We start from the raw sequence: 22,097 nt of genomic DNA, 5'->3' as shown, positions 1-22,097 counted from the left end.
CATTCACAGTTGTAACATATTATTATCAACCTGCACACTCAAAACCTGCAATTGTATCTCTTTTGCCACTGGTCTGGAAAATATTTGTAAAATTTTGCATTTTTTTTAAAAAAAGAGCTTTTCACAAGTTCGCGTTGTTATGACCACATTCCGTTTACATACTTCGCTTAATGAATATTAGGGTTGAATGACAAGTGTCTGCCACCCCGTTCGAAGCCAAAAAAACCAGGGTCTCAATCCAGCTCTACTCGTGTCAATACTGCAGTCTGTTACTGTCTACTCTGAAGTCCTGATAAGGTCATTGGGACTTTGTTTCAATTAAGAATGCTTGCAACCCTGGTTCATATGCAATAGCTAGTAGCCTCAGGTAGGGTGAATGTCTCTGTCTGCATCAGAAGATGTGGTGCTGGATTACTATCATAATGGCAGTGCATGTGGAAGACTGCTCTCCCTTGCTGGAATGGGGCCTTGGGTGCTAGTTTCACTGAGCTGAATCCAAGGGCGGACTTTGCCCTGAGCAAGGACAATTTTTGGTGCCCCCCCCCAATATTTCTTCTCTTCACAGTGATTCCTTTTGGTACTTTCACCAGGTGCCCATATAAATATAGGTTTTATTGTTTTTGTTTTTTGCCCCCTCGGCTTGGCGCCCTGTGTGGGGGAACAGCCCACAGTGCCCTAAATCTGACGCTGCTGTGAGCAGAAGGAAGCTCACACAAGGAGGCTTTCCAGTCACCTCTCCCTTTCAAGGATTAACAGTGTGGGGTGTGGTATGTGGGCTGCTGGACCAGGAGAGAAGGGAATCACATAAATCGCACTATGTGATAAATGGCACCACCAGATTTTAGACCATTCCTCCTTTCTCAGCTGTTTGCACCCCACCTTACTTTGAGTACCCCAATCCCTTTAGAGAGACGTTTCAAGGGGGCAGGATAAGACATTTAATAAAGAGTTTCAGCCGCTATACCCCCTATGGGTGGCACAGAGTCTGAACTTAGGTAGTCACCTATGCTACTGTTTTTGATTTTTTGATTGGAAATAAAGTGGTCGTTATGCATCCATTTTTGGCCTGGTCTCTTTTCTGACAGTTCTCTTCCACAAGCTGTCTTCCACACGTGGTAGTTGGAATGCAGCTCTTTGTTTCCAGTGTGCGTTTCCAGGATGAAAAAAGCAATCTTCTGCTGCCATTTGCACATTAACATGATTTTAAGATATGAATATTAATCTCTGTGTTGAAAAAAAATAATAATGAGCAAATTACTCTAAAAGATTACTGTATTGCCGCTTAATCTCCTAGAATATGTTTCGTATTGTGACATGTGTACCTGCAAATTAGATGTTGGAATATCACACAATCTAATTTACTACAAGAGCTCTTGTCATGCCATGCAAATGGGAACTGCAACATCTAAAAATCAGCAGCTCAGAGCGTATGATGCACAAAAGCAAAGTAATGGACCTGATGTGCCATAGTGTGATTAGGCTGGAAATTGAATGCAGCATTTCAGAAACTATTGTTCTGCTCCTCAAAGTTACCTTGAAGTACAAGCTAATTTTGCTTATCAGCTACTCTAGGGTGACATATTCAGATCATTTTCCCCCCATCAGTGTGTTTGGTTTTGTGTTATTGTAAGTAGTCACATAGTTACAGTGTTTCTTGGAAATTACCAGGAAGATTGCTGCTGGTGTAAGGGATATATATATATATATATATATATATATATATATATGGAACAAATAGAATGACCTCTTGATTGCCCTTAAATGCCTTCAGACACTGCCTCAAAATCCTGTCAGTGCAGCCAGTTCACTCAGTGTACTGAAATAATTAACCAAAGAATGATCAAGTAATGTACCTGTGTGTGTGCTGGCTTGTAGCTTCTATTTAATGTTGCATGTCTGATATTTGCTAGATTTGGATATTAAATATTAAATTTAAGTTGTTTAGTGACAGCCATTATGAACATTACTCATATTTTTCCAGATGATGCCACAGTTATGTCAGTGGCATGTGCTATTTTTATGGGTGAAAAGCTGACACGTGATTTTCCTCCAGTTTTAGTGAACAGGGGTTTCATAAATAGTTAAATTTACATTTAGCCTGAAGCCAATTCTAAGCCAGGGTCGTAAGTCATTCACTAGAATCTGTTTCAAAAGGAGTCCTAGATTTCTGTGCAAGTATTCTCTGTGATGTGTTTTGCCTTCAATTAGTATCCTTTCTGTATATTTCAGTATGTATATTTCTCGCTCATTCTTCAGGTGACAGTCTTAGCCCTACAAAAGAATGCACACCCACTGGTAGCATGGATTCCTTGTCTTCTCAGTCTCCTACGACTGCTGCCCCCAGCAGCCCTCCAGAGGCAGAGAAAAATCAACTTGTAGCTGACAGTGGTGACATAGCAGACGGGACAACCAGTCTGTAAGTACTCGTCATTTCAAAATTTCCCGGCATACTGATTTCTTGTATTCACAAACCCTAAAGAAATTGGAAAGCAATGTTTGCCTATTTTTAAAATATTTTGGGGTGAAGCAGATTTTCTGTTCTTTCTAATGAAAATAAAAGGAAAAGCATGACAATAGTGCAGCTGCTCATGTTACGTTTGATTATTAAAGCTCATGTTGCAAGACATACATATATACATACATAATTATATTTATATGCTGCCTTTCCATAGTTAAAACCATGCTCAAAGTGGTTTATAACACGAAACGGCTTACAACATGAAAAAATACACAATTACAAACATAGCAAAAGTAGTCATAAACAATAAATAAAACATCAAAAACTACACAACCAAATCAAACAGTTTCCACATAAATCACAACACAATTTAAAAGATACCAGAAGTTAATATGAAAAGCAGCAACAGCCCCCCCCGCAAAACCCCCCCCTTAAACAACATGCAAACCCATGACAAACACTTGTGCTGCATGGTGTCTCCTATAAGGTACACTTACAAATAATAAACGCTTCTGATTGTTGTAAAGTATATCAGCCAACAGCATCTGAAATGAGGTTGGACCATTTTAGAGAACAATAGTGACCTTGTATGAAAGAAATCTGGTAGAATTCACTATATCCCTGTTCCTCCCTGCCTGCCTTCTTGGCAAAACAGTTCAGGGATTCAGGCAGTCTGTGCAATTTCCATCAAGACACACACACACACACACACACACACACACACTCCAGCTTAGTAAAATTCCTCCCCCCCCCTACTTTTCCAAACTTCTTTTTCAGTTCTTTGCGCACATAAAGTGGGGAAACGCTTGGCCCTAGGTTTGTTTTACATTTGGGAAAATGCATCAGTATCTTAGTATTTTGGAATAGTAAGTGCAAAACATTTTTGTAATTAACCTAGAATTATTATAAAGGCAAGCAGTTGAAGCAGTGCAGCGTCTCCCTTGTCCCCCAATAATATGGCATCTAAAAGTTCAACCCTCTGTGCAATCATTTGGAAAAGAGAAATGTGGAATCACAGTGGCAGTCACAGTGGAAGATTGAAGACTGGTGCAGTCGCAATAGCATTTCTGTGCTTTGTAGCCCAGGGAAACATTCTATTCTGGGCTAAACCTTTTGTAGAAAGTGAATAATACTAAGCCTTTTTAAAGAAGTGAATCTTTTACTGCAATTCAAAGCACCCAGAAGGAAGCCTATATGGCTGATTGCTTGTTAAAAAGTTGCTGCTGTGGCTTTTGCTCTTTCTTGTGTTACGACAAAGACTTTAGCTGATCACACAATCAGATTGGACTGGTTTTAATGTCTCTAAAAATTTCTATACAGCCAGTGGCCTCATTCACCATGGTAAAATGGCTTACCAAAAACATCAGTCTTGGCCACAGTATGTCACAATCCAAAGTCCCTCCATAAGGTCTTCACTCAAGGTGGAATTTTGAAGAAATTAGTAGGCAAGACCCCTTAAACTATGTGACAATACTTTGAAAGTAGGGGCTGGATTTGAGTGCTCTTGCTTTCCTTGTGGGTTAGATCTGGCACCAGTGTTAGAAACTGAGATATGAAAGCTAGGAGCTAAATGGCACCTTAAACCTAGGTTATGGGTGCAACAACGTAGTGTCTAGGCACACTTTTTTAATAAGCTGAAAATGAATGAACTGCAGCTAAAATATCATGTTCACATGACCCAATCCTTCCCCTGCCCACCCCCTAATATTCTTAAGAGGGTCTATTCTCCAGTCTTCAGAGAGTAGGTGGAAGTGGGGAGGCAGAAAGTGGGGAGTCCTTTCCTTCCACTCTGTAGTTTTAATCTGAAATCTTAGGTGCAGTACTGCGTCTAGAGCTCAGAAACTACTTGCATTGATGAAATTCCCTGTGGCAAAATGCGCCTAGAACAATGGGAGTTTCGAACACTGTCTGGCACTTAATAGTCTTCTTATGGGGTTGGTTTGTCTTGGTGGGCAGCAGAGCTATGCCATACTACAGCTCATCATTGATTGAATTGGAGAGATGCTTAGGGGATTAAATCTGTATTTTTTAAAACATGCATGACTCTTTGGGCAAGAGGGGGAATAGTAGAGAAATTAGGCCTTCCCATGGGCGCAAATAGGTTTGAGTTGCTGGCTCTTACAGGAACATAAGAAGTTGTCTTATACCAAGACACATCACTGCTCCATTTAGCTCAGTATGGTCTGTACTGACTGGCAATGACTCTCAGAATTTCAGAAAGGCATTGAACTTGGGACCTTCTTCATTCAAAGAATGTGCTGTACCACAGCCTTTCCCCATAGCAAATATTTTTGTTTATCCTATAAGCTATCCTGTATTTTTATAGCCCTTGTATTTTTGAAACACCTTTATAAATCCATGTATGTTGTGCAGTTAATAAAGCTAACATTTAGTTCTTAAATTGTATATTACTGCGGAAACAATGGTATTTTTGTGGGGGCAGGCAATTCTGTCCAAGGGTGCCTAACGTATTAGTTTCCTTACAAAGTAGTTCTTTGGGAACTGAAAAACATATCCCCCTGATTCTCAAATAAAGCAACTCCTTTAGTCAGTAGTCTGCCGGATTAAATAACTTCTACTTTTATTTCTTTACAGCTAAATTATAATTTTCAAGTGCTTTAGTGTGGACAACTGCAGCTTCAAATTTATCACTAGACTGGCATGAAAGATCATTGTGCTAATGTGCTAGCTGATTCACTGAGAGGTTTACAGTCTACATTTAAAGAAAGTATAGCAGCCTAGGCTGGCTATGCTTTTATCCACTGCAGTATTTTGTGCATGTCTCAAGCACTTCATGTGGTGGGAAGCCCTGTCTAATCCTGCTCCCAAGGGGGATTTCTCCTTTTCATCCAAGTAAAGAACATCTGCCCTTGAGTCATGGTCAACCTGCTGCAAAATTCTAACAAGAGATTTAAGGATACAGTTCTTCCCTATCCTTATCCCCAGTCAACAGCAGAAGTTCACATACAGCATGGAATATTTAATATGCAAGACGCATCAATTTCTTGGTGCCTGTATAGTTCTTTCTGGATTGCATATTGAATATAAAGTGCATTATCTGAGTTTTTATAGTAACAGCATTTTAAAATCACACGAAGTTCCATGCCCATTGCATGCCGACTTTGACAACTATGACAGTTCTGCTAAACAAGATGGATTTTTTTACCGAAGAGTTGGTGTAGATTCCTTCTATGGCCTCTCTCCCTTTTGCATCTTTGCTCACTGATTCTTGAGATAAGAGGTTTCTGTTTACCAGAGTTACCTTAGGAACGAGTCAGATAAACATCCAATAAAATCTTTTTTTCAGGAGTTGTTTCCTGAATATCAGCAAAGATCTGTAGCTTATTTTCTGCCAGGTTTCAAACCCCCACCCCCAATGACTTTTCTTGTCAAGGAAAGATGATTGACAAGTGTGTGTGGTCCCCCCCCCCCTTTGAAGACAATGTTACTGCTTCTATTTCGGCCACCCTCTGCATTCATCAGTGATAGTTTAAAAATGTACATATGTGCTCCCACATTCCTAATTAAGAACTTTTAATATGTTCTTAACTTACTGTAATATTGGTAATCAAAGGGATCTGACTTTTCAGGAATTGGTTTTACCATCGCGTATGCCAAATATGTGTATTTAGAGAGTCAGCTTAGCTGCAAATGTGTATTTAGAGAGTCAGCTTAGCTGCAAATGTTGCTATTTCACAGGCAGAGTCCTTTTCACTTGCATCCAAGAAGATTTCACTTCTTTCAGAAATAGAGCTTGTCTTTGCCGCATTGTAGTCTGTGAACCCTTCATATATATCCACAAGCTGTATCTGACAGGAGCACTGCAGTGATTTCTTCTACAGCAAGACTGAATTTCTCGTAAAGCTGGGGAGAAAGCAGCATGGAGCTCAAAGGTTTCTGCCCTTTTCAAGATTTATTTTGCCAGTTGGAAACTGTTCTAAATAATAATCAGTTTGTACTATACCCATTAGATAACATTTGGCATGCACTATGTCACATTGCATACTGAATGTATATGGCATGTGAATGTAAATACAACAAGCAGAATTCATCAAACACACCCTGTCAGAGAAGTCCTGCACAAAGACTTCTGCTTGTGCAACAGGGCTTGCCCCATCTCCTTCCATGTGTATCCCATGTGCCCCCTGAATTTGGCTTTTGGGGTTCAGAATAGCCCCCAGAACAGCAGTGAAGGGAGGAAAGAGCAGCAATCACTGTCACGGCTCCTTCTCACTTCAAAGATCTGGGCTAAAGTCAGTCTAGGGCAAATAAAGTTTTAATTACATGAAATATTGCTCTATTTTGGGAGGAGGGGTTATATTTTAAAAAACCCAGTCTCTGGGAGACTGTAAAGTCTTTAAAAGGACCTGGTAAACCAACTTGAAATATGAACTTCAGTTGAGCCTAAGAGACTAAATACTAGAATTTAGATGGCATCTCATCACTCCCATGGTTACTTTCTCCTCTCCTTGCCACTGCCATGCAACTGAGTGTAGTTTCTTTAGAAAGAGAAGGGAATCTCCTTTTCGAAAGGAAAAAAAAGGTCAAAATAGGCTGATAGCCTGTTATAGTTATTCATATCTCCTTGAGGGATATTAACCAGTGTTCATGGCACTATAACAGCCTGTAACTCCTTGTTAGACAAGCTATTAGCAATTGTTTGATGTTCTCAGGCTTTCATTAGAACACACTAGCTGCCAACTAACCCTGTTCAGTATAAATGTCAGTATTTAACTCAGCCTCTTTATTTTATTTTGTCTAAGAGCATTATATGTTCACACAGCAATAAAGCTCAATAAAGAGTAAAATCATATTTGCCTTCATGATACAAACAGAAATGTTTCCTTTATTAGGAGGGTTGCTATGATTACAAGCTTTTTGTACAGACCTGGTGGCATATTTTAAAAGATAATATAAGGGCAAAAAAAAAAAATGTAGTGGGCAAATGATGTTAATGACTTCACGGGTCTAAAAACTTAAGCTTCCTATTCACAAAAGTCCACTACTGAATGGTATGATTAATTTATTGCTTGAAAATGTCTTCCTTCAGCTCCAGTGACATTCATTCATCAATGGTCTCCTGGATGAAAGCGCAGGCGTGTACAGCATCTACCTCGGACACACCAGCATCATCAACGTTCTCTTTTCCTTCCCCTGTAAGAGAGACTGACAGACCATCTGGAAGGTAATATTGTGCTACTTAGTTAATTTTCTGTTGCTAACTCTTGTGCTAGAATAAAAGCAAAACATGGAGGTTTGTTTGTTCCCTTGTAAAGATGTCTGTGCGGGAGTCAGGCAGCATGCTAAGCAACCAACTTTTAAATATTAAGTTCAGTAACTTACAGAGATAAACAAAAAAATTTACCATTCATGATACAAGAATGATTTCTATATTTTGGTGTGTGGGTTGTGCATCAAAGTGAAACAGGAGAAAGAGTCTAAATAAACCTAAAGCCTAGACTAGACTGCCCCATTATGGGCCTTGACTGTGGCTTGAATCGAACTGGTAGTGGCGAGAGGCAAAGTAATCTCCACTCACTTAAAGTAGCATTTTCAATTGTGTCATGCTATCTTGGGCAGAACCTGTTCATGTTGTGTGAAGCAGTTGCATTGTGCATCATCTCTTTGGGTGGAACAGGAGCTATCATGCAGCAGTTGAAGCTGCCATTTTCATCAGGTCCCTCTTTCCCTCTCCCTCAACATTAATTTTGAACAGAACCACTAGTAATTGTACAGGGAATATGTAATTTCTCCAGTTTTAATAGCCAAATTACTTACTTTAATCTGTTAAGTACCAGTTTTGGCTTATGCCGATCAGCTGCTTTATGTGCAAACCAGAATGTAACTTCCTAACCTAAGGGTAGTAGTATGTATTTGAACAGAGATGTAGTAGTAGTTATTGTCCAATAAAACATGTTGTGTTTTTGCATGATTGGAAACATAGACTTTTGCATGCCTTGCAGTATATTTTGTGTTAAATGTAAATTAGCACCATACATAACCTGCATTAGTCAAGTTGTTGATCAGATGGCAGAGTAATATATTTCCCATAAAAGGTTTTTGCTGTCTTAGTACATTTGACTATTTGAGCACATAGAACTGCCCCCCATATAGCTGTATGCACAATGTTGTGCAAAATTAAACAATTTTAAGCTTGTAAAAAATGTTTAATGCTGACAAAATCTTTGATATTCTTTCATTGTTGTCATCAGAAAAGCAAGAGCAGTGTATCCATGTGAGGCGGAGCATAGCTCTGAATTATCTTTTCAAATTGGGGCAGTTTTTGAAGATGGTAAGTATTATAGCTTTCGGGGCCAACTACAATCAGATCTGTTGAACTATGGCTTGCAAAGGAATGGTTTAAACATGTATCTCCTGAGATATGGGGGGAAGTACCTGTGCCCTCTTTAAAAAATTGGTGTCATAAGGAAGGCTACTGCCAAATCCAGGGCTGAGGTAGATTCTAGCAAAAACCAAGTCACTATTCATGGTGCGGCAGCAGGAGACAGCTCTGACAGCGACAGAAATATCCATTAGGTGTTCATTCCAACTTCAATGTCTAAAGGCCAGAGCCTCAGGAGTTTAAAGGTAAAAACTACACAGAGGAATGCTTCACATACAATAGCCACAAGGAGCTGTGAACTGGCTCCTTGTTCATTTAATTCTGCTCTTCAGCTGCTGCTTGAAAGCTGCCACCTGCATGCTTTACCAGAGAACTCAGCTTTAACAGACAGCAGAATCTTCACTGATAAGTTATGACCCAGAACACCTCTGTTCAAAGCCATTGCAGAAATGCCTTCTACACCCTTGCCCTCTCGTATAGAAAAATACCAATTCATTCTTTATTAATAGCTGCCCTCCAAGTCCTGAGAAATGAGAAGGCAAACCATTCCTAGGTTGTTTTACCTGTATCTTTCATTTGTTTATTTAAAATATTAATTACCTTCTCTTCATTACCAGAGAGGTAATCCAAAAGAGGGTTATAAGCTTTAATAAGAGACAGTGCAATAAAACCTGGCTAAAAAGGAATATCAGTCCATTTAAACCACTAAGATAATTTCTTTAACACTAGAACAATAGGCTCCAGACTAGTGTCTTGCATATGCCCAGGTAGAAAGGTGTACGCTCAACTAGTGCCTAAAATACATGTGGGTTGGTTCTAGCTGGGTTTCAGAAGGCAAAGTGTTCTGAGTCATGCTCCCTCCTCGTCTCCAATAGGAATATAGTTGACGTTGTTCTCAGCCAGCACGGATCCTCAGTAAGAGGGCAAATCAAAAGGGATAACCAACAATCCCTTCACTCATATTTTGAAAGAAAGCATTGAGCTCTCCATTTTAGGTCCATGGGAGCCAATAAAATGCGCTGTTGAAAAAAAGCTTTTTTATTTTTAAAAAATCATTTTTTAAATAAGTCATCTAAATATGGCCTGTTTCTCCCATAGTGCTCCCTACTGGCATTTATATATTATCCCAAAAATACAAGTTGGGAAAGTTTCTCATGAACCTAATCTTTTCATCACCCCAAGGCTTGGCAATATATTCTTCTCATTTTTAAAACAGGCTGTGGCGTGTAAAGAATCCAGAAAAGGGGGCACAGAGGAAGGGAGGAAAGGAATAATTTAAACCAGAAATCTGCATCAAGTCCGTTGTTTGAATTTGCAGATATGCATTTAGTTGAACAAGATGTCCCTGGATTCTGCTATTTTTGTTGCAGCGGATAGGGGGAAAACGGACTTTTCCTATCATCTCCTCTTATTTCCCCCCTTTATTCCTATGCACCTGGCCTGAATATTTACTGTTAAGAAAACATGCCTGGTGTAGATGCTTCCTGTCAAAATCTACCTTGCAGCCAGATTGTGTTTGAGTCAAGTGTGATAAAAGAGGAATTAGATAAATATATAGTTCTTCAAAGCTTTCTCTTGAAAGCAAGTTTAAATTTATTGTAAGGGTGGGGATCCTTAGCATATCTGTGAAGAACTCTTCTAGTCAAATCTGAGGACAAGACAGTCTCCTGGAGTACGTGGTTCACAGCACAGGAATTTTCAGGCATGTCACACCTTGTGTTTATTCCTCAAAAGGGGGAAAGCACTAAGATCCTCTCTCTTAGGTCCTGCTGAAAGAAATACTGTAGCAGCATGGGAGTTTCCATGTGTGTCTTTATTCCCAGAACACACTGAAACCTTCAAACCTGTGGCTCTGAACCACTGCAGCAATGCCTTCCAGATCAGGTAGCTATCGTGGGAGTGCTTCAGAACCAGACAAGCTGCCCAAACTACATGTGCACGTGTCCATAATAATGTAATGTGAGCACTGCTGTGTAATTTCTGCCATTACTCGAGCTGTGTCTCTGGGTGAAAGAGAAGGAGAAGGGAGACAGCTTTGCTCTCTTGGGCTTCTAAAACCCGTTTTCTGGACAGGAGAAGATGACCTTCTTGCCTTCAAAAATGGCTTGTCCCAGGTTTTCCTCTCGGACATTCTACGTCAGCTCAACCCAGCAGCCAAGGCTACTAATGAAGCCTATAATAAAAATCAGAGCATATATTGCAGCCCTTCTGCTTGTTCCGCCCAGGGTCTCCTTGAACCCATTCTGTGGTGAGAATTCTTTACTTACATCAAGCTGAAAGTCTAGCCCAATCTTGGCTGGCTGGAAGTTGTGCTAAGAGCTGCTCTGCTTCTGGACACAGTGTTGATATTTCCATTATGGTAGCTTATAGCCACTGATGAACCAATCCTCTGTGAATTTGGCAAGTCTTTTTCGGAAGGTGTCTGAACTAGTAGCCACGTCTGGTGGCAATGAATTATTCTGTAGCTTAATTTTTTTTAAAAAAATAGATTTTTATTAGTTTTTCATACATTCAGATCATTTATCCAAATTTTACCAAATTTTAACAAAATTCGTATTTTGAACTTCCTTCAGCTTCCCTGACAATCATCCATTTTTACCCTTTAATGCGCATTTCTTTAATTGCATTGCCATTTGTCTTCCCTCCTTTTTTTATTTACATTCAGCAATACCTCTTTAAAAGTTTTTACAGTGCTTCTTGAAACCCCACTAGCGTTGTTTGCACCTCACATACATTTTTCAGATAATCAACAAATTTTCCCCAATCTTCGATGAACTTTTGGTTTCGAACATATCTTATTTTCCCAGTCAATTTATCCAGTTCCGCATAGTCAGTCAGTTTCATTCTCCATTCTTGAATCGTCGGTATTTCCTCTTGTTTCCATTTCTGGGCCAAAAGAATTCTTGCTGCCGTGACTGCATACTGGAAGAGTTTAAAGTCTTTTCTTCTTATATCTTTCCCTGTAATCCCTAAAAGAAAGGCTTCTGGTTTCTTAGTAAAGGTGTATTTTAACATCTTTTTCAGTTCATTATAAATTGCTTCCCAGAAGCTTTTCACTTTCTTACATTCCCACCACATATGGTAGAATGTTCCCTCTTTTTCTTTACATTTCCAACATTTATTACATGTTTTATACATTTTTGCCAGTTTCACTGGGGTGATGTACCATCTATAAAACATTTTCATAACATTCTCCTTCAACCCCATGCATGCAGTAAACTTTAAACTTTCCTTGCATAATTTTTCCCATTCTTCAAATTGGATATTATATCCAAAATCTTTGGCCCACTGTGTCATTACTGATTTGACCTCTTCATCTTTCGTATTCCATTCTAACAATATCTTATACATTTTAGACAGAATTTTATATTCATTGGCTATAATCTCAGTCTGGAACTTTGAGTCTTTTTCTGCATATCCACTTTCTATTCTGTAGCTTAATTATGCATTGCGTAAAGTACTGCATTTGGTTTCATACAGAACCCTGCAGCCAATCAAGTTTCCTTGTATGGCCCTGTTGTAAGAACTCAGATCACTGAGTATTGCAGGACCTGCACTTTAAAACTTCCCACCTATTCAGATCAAGCAGGCACCTTCAGCGCCTGCTAAAAACATTATTGCTTAGGCAAGCCTCCCCAGATGCTTAGAAAGGTGAGGTAATTTTAATCTGTTTTAGTATTTTAACTTTTGTATGTTTTAAAGTAGGGTTGTAATCCCCCCCCCCATTTTATTGTTTTATCTTTTTTTGTAAACCACTTTGAGGATTTTTACATTCAGTGTATATATTTGATGAAGTAATAAGATGGCCCTGGATGATGATGATGTTGATAATGAATGAGTGTGTGTGTGTGTGTGTGTGTGTGTCTGTGTCTGTGTCTGTGACTGTGACTGTCTGTCTGAGAGAGAGAGAGAGAGAGAGAGAGAGAGAGAGAGAGAATGTTTCCATTTTTCCAAATACAGTACAAGCTACATGATACGGCACAAACCTATAAGAGCACAACAGCAACAAAACAAGAGAGGGGGTTGCTAAAAAAGGAGCGGTAAACAAAATAAAAACCTAATAAATCACGTCCAAGAGTTTTAACGTTACTTTGATTCACTGTATACGCAGTGAGTAGATACCAAGTGCTTATAAACTAGTATTTCACACCTCTTTTTATTCTGCTCACATCAGTTAATTTTTCTCTCAGGGCAATTTCCAAGACATTGGACCACCCATGCACCATTTATAAATTTTGTAAACCTCCTGCATGCCACTCTTTATTCTAGGAGAGGGGACCCTCCAGGTGATGTTAGACTGCAGTTCCCATCAGCCAGCATGATGGGAGTTGTACTCCAACAGCAACTAGAAGGTCCACCACCTCTCAGTTTCAGGGTTTGTCCTAAACTAAAATTTCTTAGGCAGGGGAAGATGCTCCCCAGTCAGTAAATGGACAGCCCCTTTACAGTTTTTCATATTCTCCCCCCCCCCCCCGCGTATGAGCTTCTGTGGCATGGCTTCTCTCCGCATTGCAAAGTTAAGATCAGAAAACTCAGAACCACATATAAGTTCATGCTGCAGCTATTCCCATATGACCCAAGGCTTCTGATATTCTCTTCACACTATAGGAAAAGGAGATGTGCTCGTAGGGTAATGCGAGAAAGATTCCCATGTGCTCTGTTCTGCGCTGTTGCCAGTTCAGCAACATCCTGTTCTTCTAAGACTTCTTTCCTGGGCGTCTTGGGGCGTGACTCTGGCTCATGGTAGAGCACCTGCTTTGCATGCAGAATTCCTGTGTTCCAATCCCTCATACCTGCAGTTTCAAAAATGAGTGACAAGTGATATGAAATACTTCTGCCAAAACCCTGGAAAGCCACTGCTGCTCAGGGTAGAAAATCTAGACTACATGGATTAATTATCTGACCCTGTTATAAAGTAGCTTACCATGATACCTACACATTGAAGTAACTTACATTGAATGTTACCCCTTTTTTGCTGTTTTAAGCTCTTTACTTTTGCTCGAGATCTTAATATCCTGAATAATTAGGTGTTGTGTTCAAACTTGGCTATCTTACAATTCTTCTCCCTCTAGTCTGGAACAAGTATGATCCTTTGCTCACTTCCCTCCATTGTGAAAACCCATTTATTGCAGGTGGTTTCAGCTTTAAAAAGCGCGGTAATTCCAAACACAGTGTAACAGAAGTTTTCATTACTGGAGGGAATGATTAGTTAAGCTCCCATATTTACTAAATCTGTAAAACCATCTTGTTCTCGTTTGCCCTTCAACAGTCCTCTGAACAAGTCACATCTCCTCCATTCCTGACCTCCCTTCCTATCCCCTTGTGCACTTAGACTGCGTACTAGTTCCATGGATTCAATTCAAATTCATCACTCAGTTTAAATTCCCACATGCCTTAATAAGCCCTTAAATGAAGAATTAAGATAATAATACATCATTTCTGCTGCTCTACCAATAACTTTAACTATCAAAGTGACAGTGCATCAATCAAATTGACATACTGTTAGTATCAACCATTAAAATAACTGTTAAATTAGTGTCTGACATGAGGTGCCACTTCCATTAAGGGAAATTTTATATCTTTCTTACCCATCCCTACCTCCATTTTATTTTTCCTCTTGGCCCCCCCTCCATCTGTATTCCCCTCCCCTTTCTTTTTAATACTTTAAAGTGAGGAACCCTTAAGGTGGCTGTGGAATTAAGAGAGTTTCCCCATTTTCGCCTAGCTTCTTTCCCCTGCTGCTTGAACGGGGGTGGGGATAGGGGGCTCAGATGTAGGCTGGACTTGCCTCAAAGTGAAAAAGTGAATGGCAGAGGCTGGATACAGCAGCAGATCCAGAATCTGCTGACTGGACCTCAGAGCTGTTGGTTCAGCCTGATGCTGCAGAAGGCAAATAGCAGGCCAGGGCACTGGACAGCCTTTCAGCAACTGATTAATGGTTTTTCCCAAGCAATTTTTTCCCCAAGGACAAAACTGCTGATTCAAAGCTTACAGTATCGCTCTTGCTTGCTTCCTTCCTAACCTGTTTTTACCTGCTATTCTGCCTCTTTAAAGAAGAGGCTCCCATCTATGCATGCTTGTAGAGCAGGGGTGGGGAACATTTTTTTCCTCCTGAAAGCCACATTCCCTTCTGAGCAGTGAGCAGTGTTCCAAGGGGCATATGCAAAAGTGGGCAGAACCCATCTCTGGGAAGCTCAAGCTCCTTACAGGGTCTCCCAGTGCCCATCTGCATAGCTGGCACTCGGTTTTAATGCATTGTGCATACATATGCAATGTTTAAAACAGAACCATCCACACTAATGGTGGCACCACATATAAAGTGGAGTCTGTAGTGGTGAAGGGAATGCAAGAAAGATCATTGCTATCCTTTCTAGCTACAGACACTTCTAAACATTGTCAAAATACTTTTAAAAGCAGCTTCTCTTCATCCATGGGTTTCTGAAAGGGGTGGAAGAACTGAGACATCTAAAAAAATATCTGCCATGATTATGTGACTCTGGCTATAGGTGCCCGTAGTCCTTAGCTTCTTGGTAATCTGAAACCAAATGAGGTGAAAATCTATTGGAACTCTCTCGCACATGCTAGATATTGAAACTATAAGGATTGTTTTATTAGGGTGCAAAATTGGTACCTTTTGTGACGAGAACTCTTTTTGGGGGTGGAAACCACCGCCTGTTATTCAGACATACTCTACTTCCTGTGGCCTCTGTACCAGTGGAAGCTACAACAAAGACATGGCATATGTATCTTTAAATTTCCTAAAAAATGAATAGCATGCATTCCTTCTTACCTCAAGTAGCTACTGTCATCATTGCAGGGTACTACAAAAAAAAAGAGGGAATTACCTCTTTGGTTGGCAGTCACTTTAAGATAGTTTCTGGGGAACAATTACCTGAGAGGATCTAATAAGAGTTGTACTTAACACCTTTTCCATTTTTTGTCTGGGAGCAAGGGGAAAAAAGCCAATGTGACAATGAGGTAACAGATAACTTAGTGAGAGTCTGGGCATGTCATTAATTATCATGTGCATCTGCGAGCTAAGTTGCCCATGCAGTTTTAACCTGGGCAATGGAGGCAGAGGAGATTTAATCCAAGCACTACTGGCTAGTGCAGTATTCCACACAGTGCCAAGAGCAAAGGATGCCCTCGAGATAGCTTCCCTTTCATGTGCCATGAGGTGTCCACTTCATTGCAGCTACTGCTGTCATAACTCTTTCACCACCATACAAGTTGTACATGCATGTGATGTGATGTGCTATGGTGCATTGTTAGCTAAAAGAAAGTCTCTGGTTCTATCGGTGTCACCCCCACTTAGAATAGCCTCAGAGTAACTTCCTTGAGAGACTAAAGGAAATGTGGCCCTCCAGACCCCTCTATCTGTTCCTTGAGACTCTACTCCACACACACCCAGATCTCACCCTGCCCTGCTCCACACTCTCCTCTAGTACTTTGGAAGGTGGGGTACGTGCAGCTTCTGATGGGAATGTTGCCTGCTGCACAGAGTTAAGAGAGACATTCAGCCACTTTTGCTTCTGGCCTCACCCACCATTGGCACGTGGCCCCAGGTTGTCCATGAAGGAATGGATTTGGGAAAGGGTCCTCACCACTGGGGTCAAGAAAGTAGATAGATGTCAGTCAGCTGGCTCACACACATGCTCCCTTGTGAGACTTTTGGAGTGTGCAACATGGGAGAAGCACATCTAAGGAATACTAGAATGGTGTGGGTAAGAGTGAGCATGGCAGGGGGAGAGAATGGGCATGTGTGGTGTGTATGAATGAAAGGTGACTTCGTCTCCCTGCACCACAACTGCTTTCTCTGTGATAAATATAGGGTTGATATTTATAGATTTAAAAATATACTGCCAGGAAATAGTACAGCTCACTGAAGTGAAAGGACATATTTATCTTCCCTCTGCAAATCAAAACTACACATGAAGGCAATTTGTATTTGTTTAAAAATATGTCAGTTTTGAGGGAAAGGCTGTATGTCTTAGTGAGTAGATTTTCTTTATCATGGTTAGCTGAAGGAAGATTGTTAAAACTTACATAATTATAGCTACAGAGGAGCTGATTTGTCGTGTAAGCTAAAGTGGCGCAGTCCTAAAACCATGTATTCCAGAGAGATCCCACAGACATCAAGCAGGATTATACCCTGCTCGTTTTGAAATTACTCCTGTGCCACCAATTTTAGTGGGACTAAAATAGCTTAAGTGATTCAAATGGAAGCCTAATAGACTCTGTGCAGTGCAAAGACATTTCAGTTAATGCGGCAGAAATTATGCATATAATTTGTTGCATACAGGCAGCCCCAATGCAGAAGTGTCCGCGTAAGCTCATTGTTTTCAGTCTGTACAACCACAGTCTCTCACGTTTTAGTCTTTATGTTGTATGAATAAAGCTGTATTTATAAAAGAGTCCAATTCTATTGTCATTAGCCAGATATAGTGCAGAAGAAATGCCTCATATAGGTTTGGGGTAGAGACAGATCTGTTGGGAGAACTGAGAACTGATTCTGAGAAAGTTATCATCCAAGTTGAATGTGCCATGTTCAGAATTGCCTAAAATGGACCAGTAGGCATCCAAGCAAACTCTACAGTAGCAAGCTCTAGTCGGCATTAGTGATTCCCTAGCTCTCTTCCCTCACTAAAACTCAGTATGCGGAACTGAACTGAATGCATGCATACTCTCACCCTGGTCACCTATACCTCCTTCTGTTTCCTGTCTATTGCCTCCCCAGTTTCAAATTTTGGTATGTTGGCATCTTACCGTAGAGACCTCTTTTTGATAGTCACTCTGTTAAGTACTATGCCCCTGGTGGTACTAGATTCAGGCAGGTAGCTGTGTTGGTCTGACGCAGTCGGAAAAAATTGTCCAGTAGCACCTTAGAGACCAACTAAGTTCTGAGTATAAGCTTTTGTGTGCATGCACACTTCTTCAGAAAGCTTATACCCAGAACAAACCTGGTGGTACTGTTAAACATTGATAATAGGTTCAACAGGTATGAAATGATCTGGTATAGCTTTCTTGAGTTTAAATTTACTTCTGTGGACAAGAACTATTGAAGATGAGCAGATGTTGTATCTTCCATGATGAAGTAGTATTTAAACTCTGAGATTCAGATGATGGCTAATTCACAAGGCCTCTCTTTCACATCTATGATGGCCTTTTCCTGGGGAACAAGAGCATTCTGCTCTGCAGCTGAGGACCAGTAGGGACAGGGGTGGCGCTATGGTCTAAACCACTGAGCCTAGGGCTTGCTGATCAGAAGGTTGGCAGTTCGAATCCCCGCGACGGGGTGAGCTCCTGTTGTTCGGTCCCAGCTCCTGCCAACCTAGCAGTTCGAAAGCACGTCAAAGTGCAAGTAGATAAATAGGTACCGCTCCGGCAGGAAGATAAACAGCGTTTCCATGCGCTGCTCTGGTTTCGCCAGAAGCAGCTTAGTCATGCTGGCCACATGACCCGGAAAAATGTCTGTAGACAAACGTCAGCTCCCTCGGCCAGTAAAGCGAAATGAGCGCTGCAACCCCAGAGTCATTCGCGACTGGACTTAACTGTCAGGGGTCCTCTACCTTTACCTTTTTATGTCACCAGTGCAAGCATTTTCAGCCATGCAGTGAACTGGGACATGTCTCAATGGCTTCACCACCGCATACATTTTCCAATCTTAGTGCTAAGACAAAAGCACTACATGTGGGTAAAAAAGGTGTTTTTTTCCTTCTTTCTTTCAAAATTAAATGGCCAGATGAACTGTAAACAATGTTGGTATATCCATTTCCATCAGTTTGATCCATCGCCCTGTCACTGACAAGACTCCTGTGAGCTTTATAATGCAAAATAAAGGCTGCTTAGTATGGATAAAATAGGGCCAATTATAATTTAACCTTTAAGATAATTGCTGGCAGAAGTAGTCTGTCTAATATGTTTGTATCCCGATTAATGTGTATTCACCTGTACTGTCTCGGCAATCTTAATATGTATGTCGTCGTGTGTCAGCTGCTGTGAAGGAACTTTTTAGAGACCCAATTGCGGGGATGTGGAATCAGTCCATTTAAAACGTGTGCTTACCCTATGCAGTGAAAATTACAAGGGGTAAATGTTATGCCAATTATAGTTTTTTTAATCTTCCATTTGAGAGTGGTATTTTTCTTAGTATTCCTTTTGATATTCAAAACTTTCCATTGAGTTATGTTGTCCTCCTCCCCCCACCCCACCCCCAAAGGAGCATCAGTGTAAACATATATTTTGTGATTTTGAAGCTGTATGCATCAAACATTTGTAAAGACTTTGGTGCACCTTGCCAGGTGGGAGTGATAATGGCTTCACTATCCTCCTACAAGCCATTTGTAGTAGGTATCCAGTTACTGCAGTGTTTGCTGTGCTACCTATGGATTTGCACTGGTATTATTTGCAAAACTCTTAGTAACTTAATGTGTGGGATTAGAAAAAGTGGAGGCCAGCCCCAAAGATCTTTGGGAGAACCAGTGAGTTCCTGGGTGGACAAAGGGTTCCTGTTTGATTCAGTATTAAAAACAAGTCCATTTGAACATTCCTATGGCATCCCCGGTATTACTGAGAATGAAGGAATATTTATTTATTTAGGTGCCTCCTGCATGGGGAAATGCTTCCCCAGTCACTTCAAGCAATTGTGGAGCAATGTAGGGACAGGTTGGGCAAAAGATTCCTTACCTTGCAGGGGGCTGGACTAGATGACCCTCATGGACCCTTCCAACTCTACAATTATGTGAAAAGATAAATAAAGAAAATTCATCCTGTGTGCGTGCTTAAATTTACTTTCCCCACATGTAATATATTCAGGGCTCATGTGTTTCAGTATTCTGCACAAACGCAGAATTGAACAGCTTCAGAATATCATACTTAAAAAAATACAAATCTCTCCCTTTTGCCTGCAAAAATAGACTTGAAAGTGGAGGTAAAATCTCTCTCCTACCTCGCTAACTTTTTAAAGATATCTGCAATCATTTCTTCTCCCAAATACTGAAATTTCTTTAAATTGCCTGTTACAAGGTTTCATCGTCGGACTGGCTATTTTTGTGATCTGTTAGAAAACAAAAGACAGTGCCAATCTTACGTTAATAAGTTGGTGAAGCTTGTTGGGGGGGGGCATTTTTGAGACCCACATTCCTACTTCTGTATCTCTAATAAGCCTTTAAAGGCAGTCTTACCTCTTTGCTCTGCTTGGAGTTTCATCTTCAAATAGAATAGTATTAAATGGTACAAGTTCTTGTGTCTTTTCTTGCTGATGGTGGAGAAACATCAGAATGGGGTGGGGAACGCTGAGCAAATGATGGGTAGGGAAACATTGAAGCAGCCCTTTCGCTCCTACTGATCACCAGATCCTCTGCTCAAGATTCCACCCTCCTTAAAGTACTGTCACTGAAGGGGGGGGGATCTATCATGAAAAAGACTCATGCAAGTGTTTGGCCCTCATACAAGTCTGTAATTAAATGAGCAGTAGTTCTGGGAAAAATAGAGACTCAAAAGACTCCCTCTGTCTGTTTGTGATTGTGAGTAAAAGAGTTTCATGGACTTAAGCTGTATCGTTGACTTCCAGCTGTACAATTCTGTGACTTCTGTCATAAATAGTGGATTAATAGGAGTGTGTCTGTTTTCTCCCCTCTTTCAACAGTGCAGTTTTCACGGGAACCCGGCTGGCTAGAAGGAACACTAAATGGGAAGAGAGGACTCATTCCCCAAAACTATGTCCAGTTTTTTTAGTTTTCTTCGTTGAATGCCTGGAAGGTGTACATGGTATCCATGGATTTTATGATTCAGTTGCTTCTCTTTGGCTTCACCCATTTTTAATCAGTTCAGGACCTGACAATGAGATGGAAGACCTTCATCTGTATAAAGACTTAATATTTTGCCAAATAGGAATTGAGCAGTAATTTTATATGGGGAGGGGAAAGGGTGGGTAATTTTAAAAATAGTACTTTAGGTTTGTAAAGAATCATAATTATACATATGTATGTTTGTAAGATGAATGTTAAATCAAAAAAAGACTTGATTGTGCAGTATTTACTTTTACTCTTAACGATCTGAGACATTTGAATCTTTTCTGGTTCCAACCCAGTCCCCAGCCAGCCTGACCTACCCACCTTATTGAAAAAGTTGGGGAAATGTTGGTAGTTCAGTGTAAGCTGGTATCTTTGTGAGGGTTGCAGCAGGCTACTACAGTGTTAATTGTCAATTTAGTTTTCCCTTATTTTGAAAGGGAGAAATTTAGCTGGTGGAAGCATCATTAATTTACACTCACAGGAAGGAAGAATAAAATACAGCTTTCAAATGTCCACAGTGGTGCAGATAAATTTATACAAATTATATGGCTTCACTTATTATATATTTTAAAGGCACATATATGATCCTCTGAGTTCTGTAGGTTTCCTCCTACCGTCAACTTATTGGAATCAGGACATCTTGTTCTCTATTAATGCTGTGGAAAGTATGTTTACTGTTTTGATAATCTGTTGACGGAAGTTCACTTTTACATAGGCTCAGACTAGTAGTAGCATGCTGTTACTTTTTTCTTTCGCTTGAGACAAGTCCCAAGACTGACACAGAGGATTGTAAGGAGAACTGCTTAACTCTTCTCCTACAACTATTTTCCACCACCACCCCACCCCCCAGAAACCCTCCACCCTTCGTCTTCAAGCAGCTGGGTGGAGGCGATTTTTTTTACCAGGAAAAAAAAACCTGAAAGGGAAAGATTTAAGGAACCTGCTCCCCACAAGGCTGCTTTTGGAGGATTTATTTATTTTTTTAAGTTTGATACACTTGACTACGTATCACATCTACTTTGAGTCTTAGTTGTCCATGTAACTTTGCATACAATCAGGGATAATTTATGCACTGCTTATTTCCAACAGAATAATGGAAAGGCTCTTCAACTGCCAGTTTCACATCACAGTTAATGTGAAAAGAAAGAAGCTTCACTTTACTGCAATATACTGTTCATTCATGATTGTAAGTTTTCACATGTATTATTAATTTGCTATGACCAGAGTTGTTTCAATACAACACTTTTTTTATATAAAAAGGATTTGTTTTCTTCTGCCTCCGGGTTTGATAGAGAGACGATGGAACTACTTAAACAGAAGTATTCAGATTATGTTTCCTATATCCAAACACATCCCTTTGCTTGCCATGTAATTGATGACTCTCAGCCCAAAGTGCAAATTTGTGAAAAGTGTCAGGTCTGAATTGACTTTAAATTATATGACTAACAATTATATTGTTAGTAAATATTTCTGGCCTACAGTCCACTTCACCAATAATTGT

General features: G+C 40.2%; 1 protein-coding gene across 4 annotated transcripts in view; it reads left to right on the top strand.

Annotated features, from left to right (window-relative positions):
- Positions 1-21,866, top strand: part of ARHGAP10 (Rho GTPase activating protein 10) — a 102,761-nt gene extending 80,895 nt beyond the window's left edge. For 3 of the 4 annotated variants that reach the window (XM_053403174.1, XM_053403173.1, XM_053403172.1), the window contains exons 20-23: positions 2,257-2,416; positions 7,509-7,643; positions 8,671-8,750; positions 20,454-21,866. In XM_053403174.1, the coding sequence (XP_053259149.1) occupies positions 2,257-2,416; positions 7,509-7,643; positions 8,671-8,750; positions 20,454-20,707 (629 nt within the window). In that variant the 3' untranslated portion in view covers positions 20,708-21,866. Of the gene's footprint in view, positions 1-2,256; positions 2,417-7,508; positions 7,644-8,670; positions 8,751-20,448 lie in introns of all 4 variants that reach the window. The other variant, XM_053403175.1, reaches the window with a different exon arrangement.
- Positions 21,867-22,097: the final 231 nt, after the last annotated feature.

This window comes from Podarcis raffonei, chromosome 9, assembly GCF_027172205.1.
Source record: "Podarcis raffonei isolate rPodRaf1 chromosome 9, rPodRaf1.pri, whole genome shotgun sequence".
Lineage (NCBI taxonomy): Eukaryota > Metazoa > Chordata > Lepidosauria > Squamata > Lacertidae > Podarcis > Podarcis raffonei.
The sequence above is the reverse complement of the archived record's forward strand: the minus strand, read 5'-3'. Positions and strand labels throughout refer to the sequence as shown.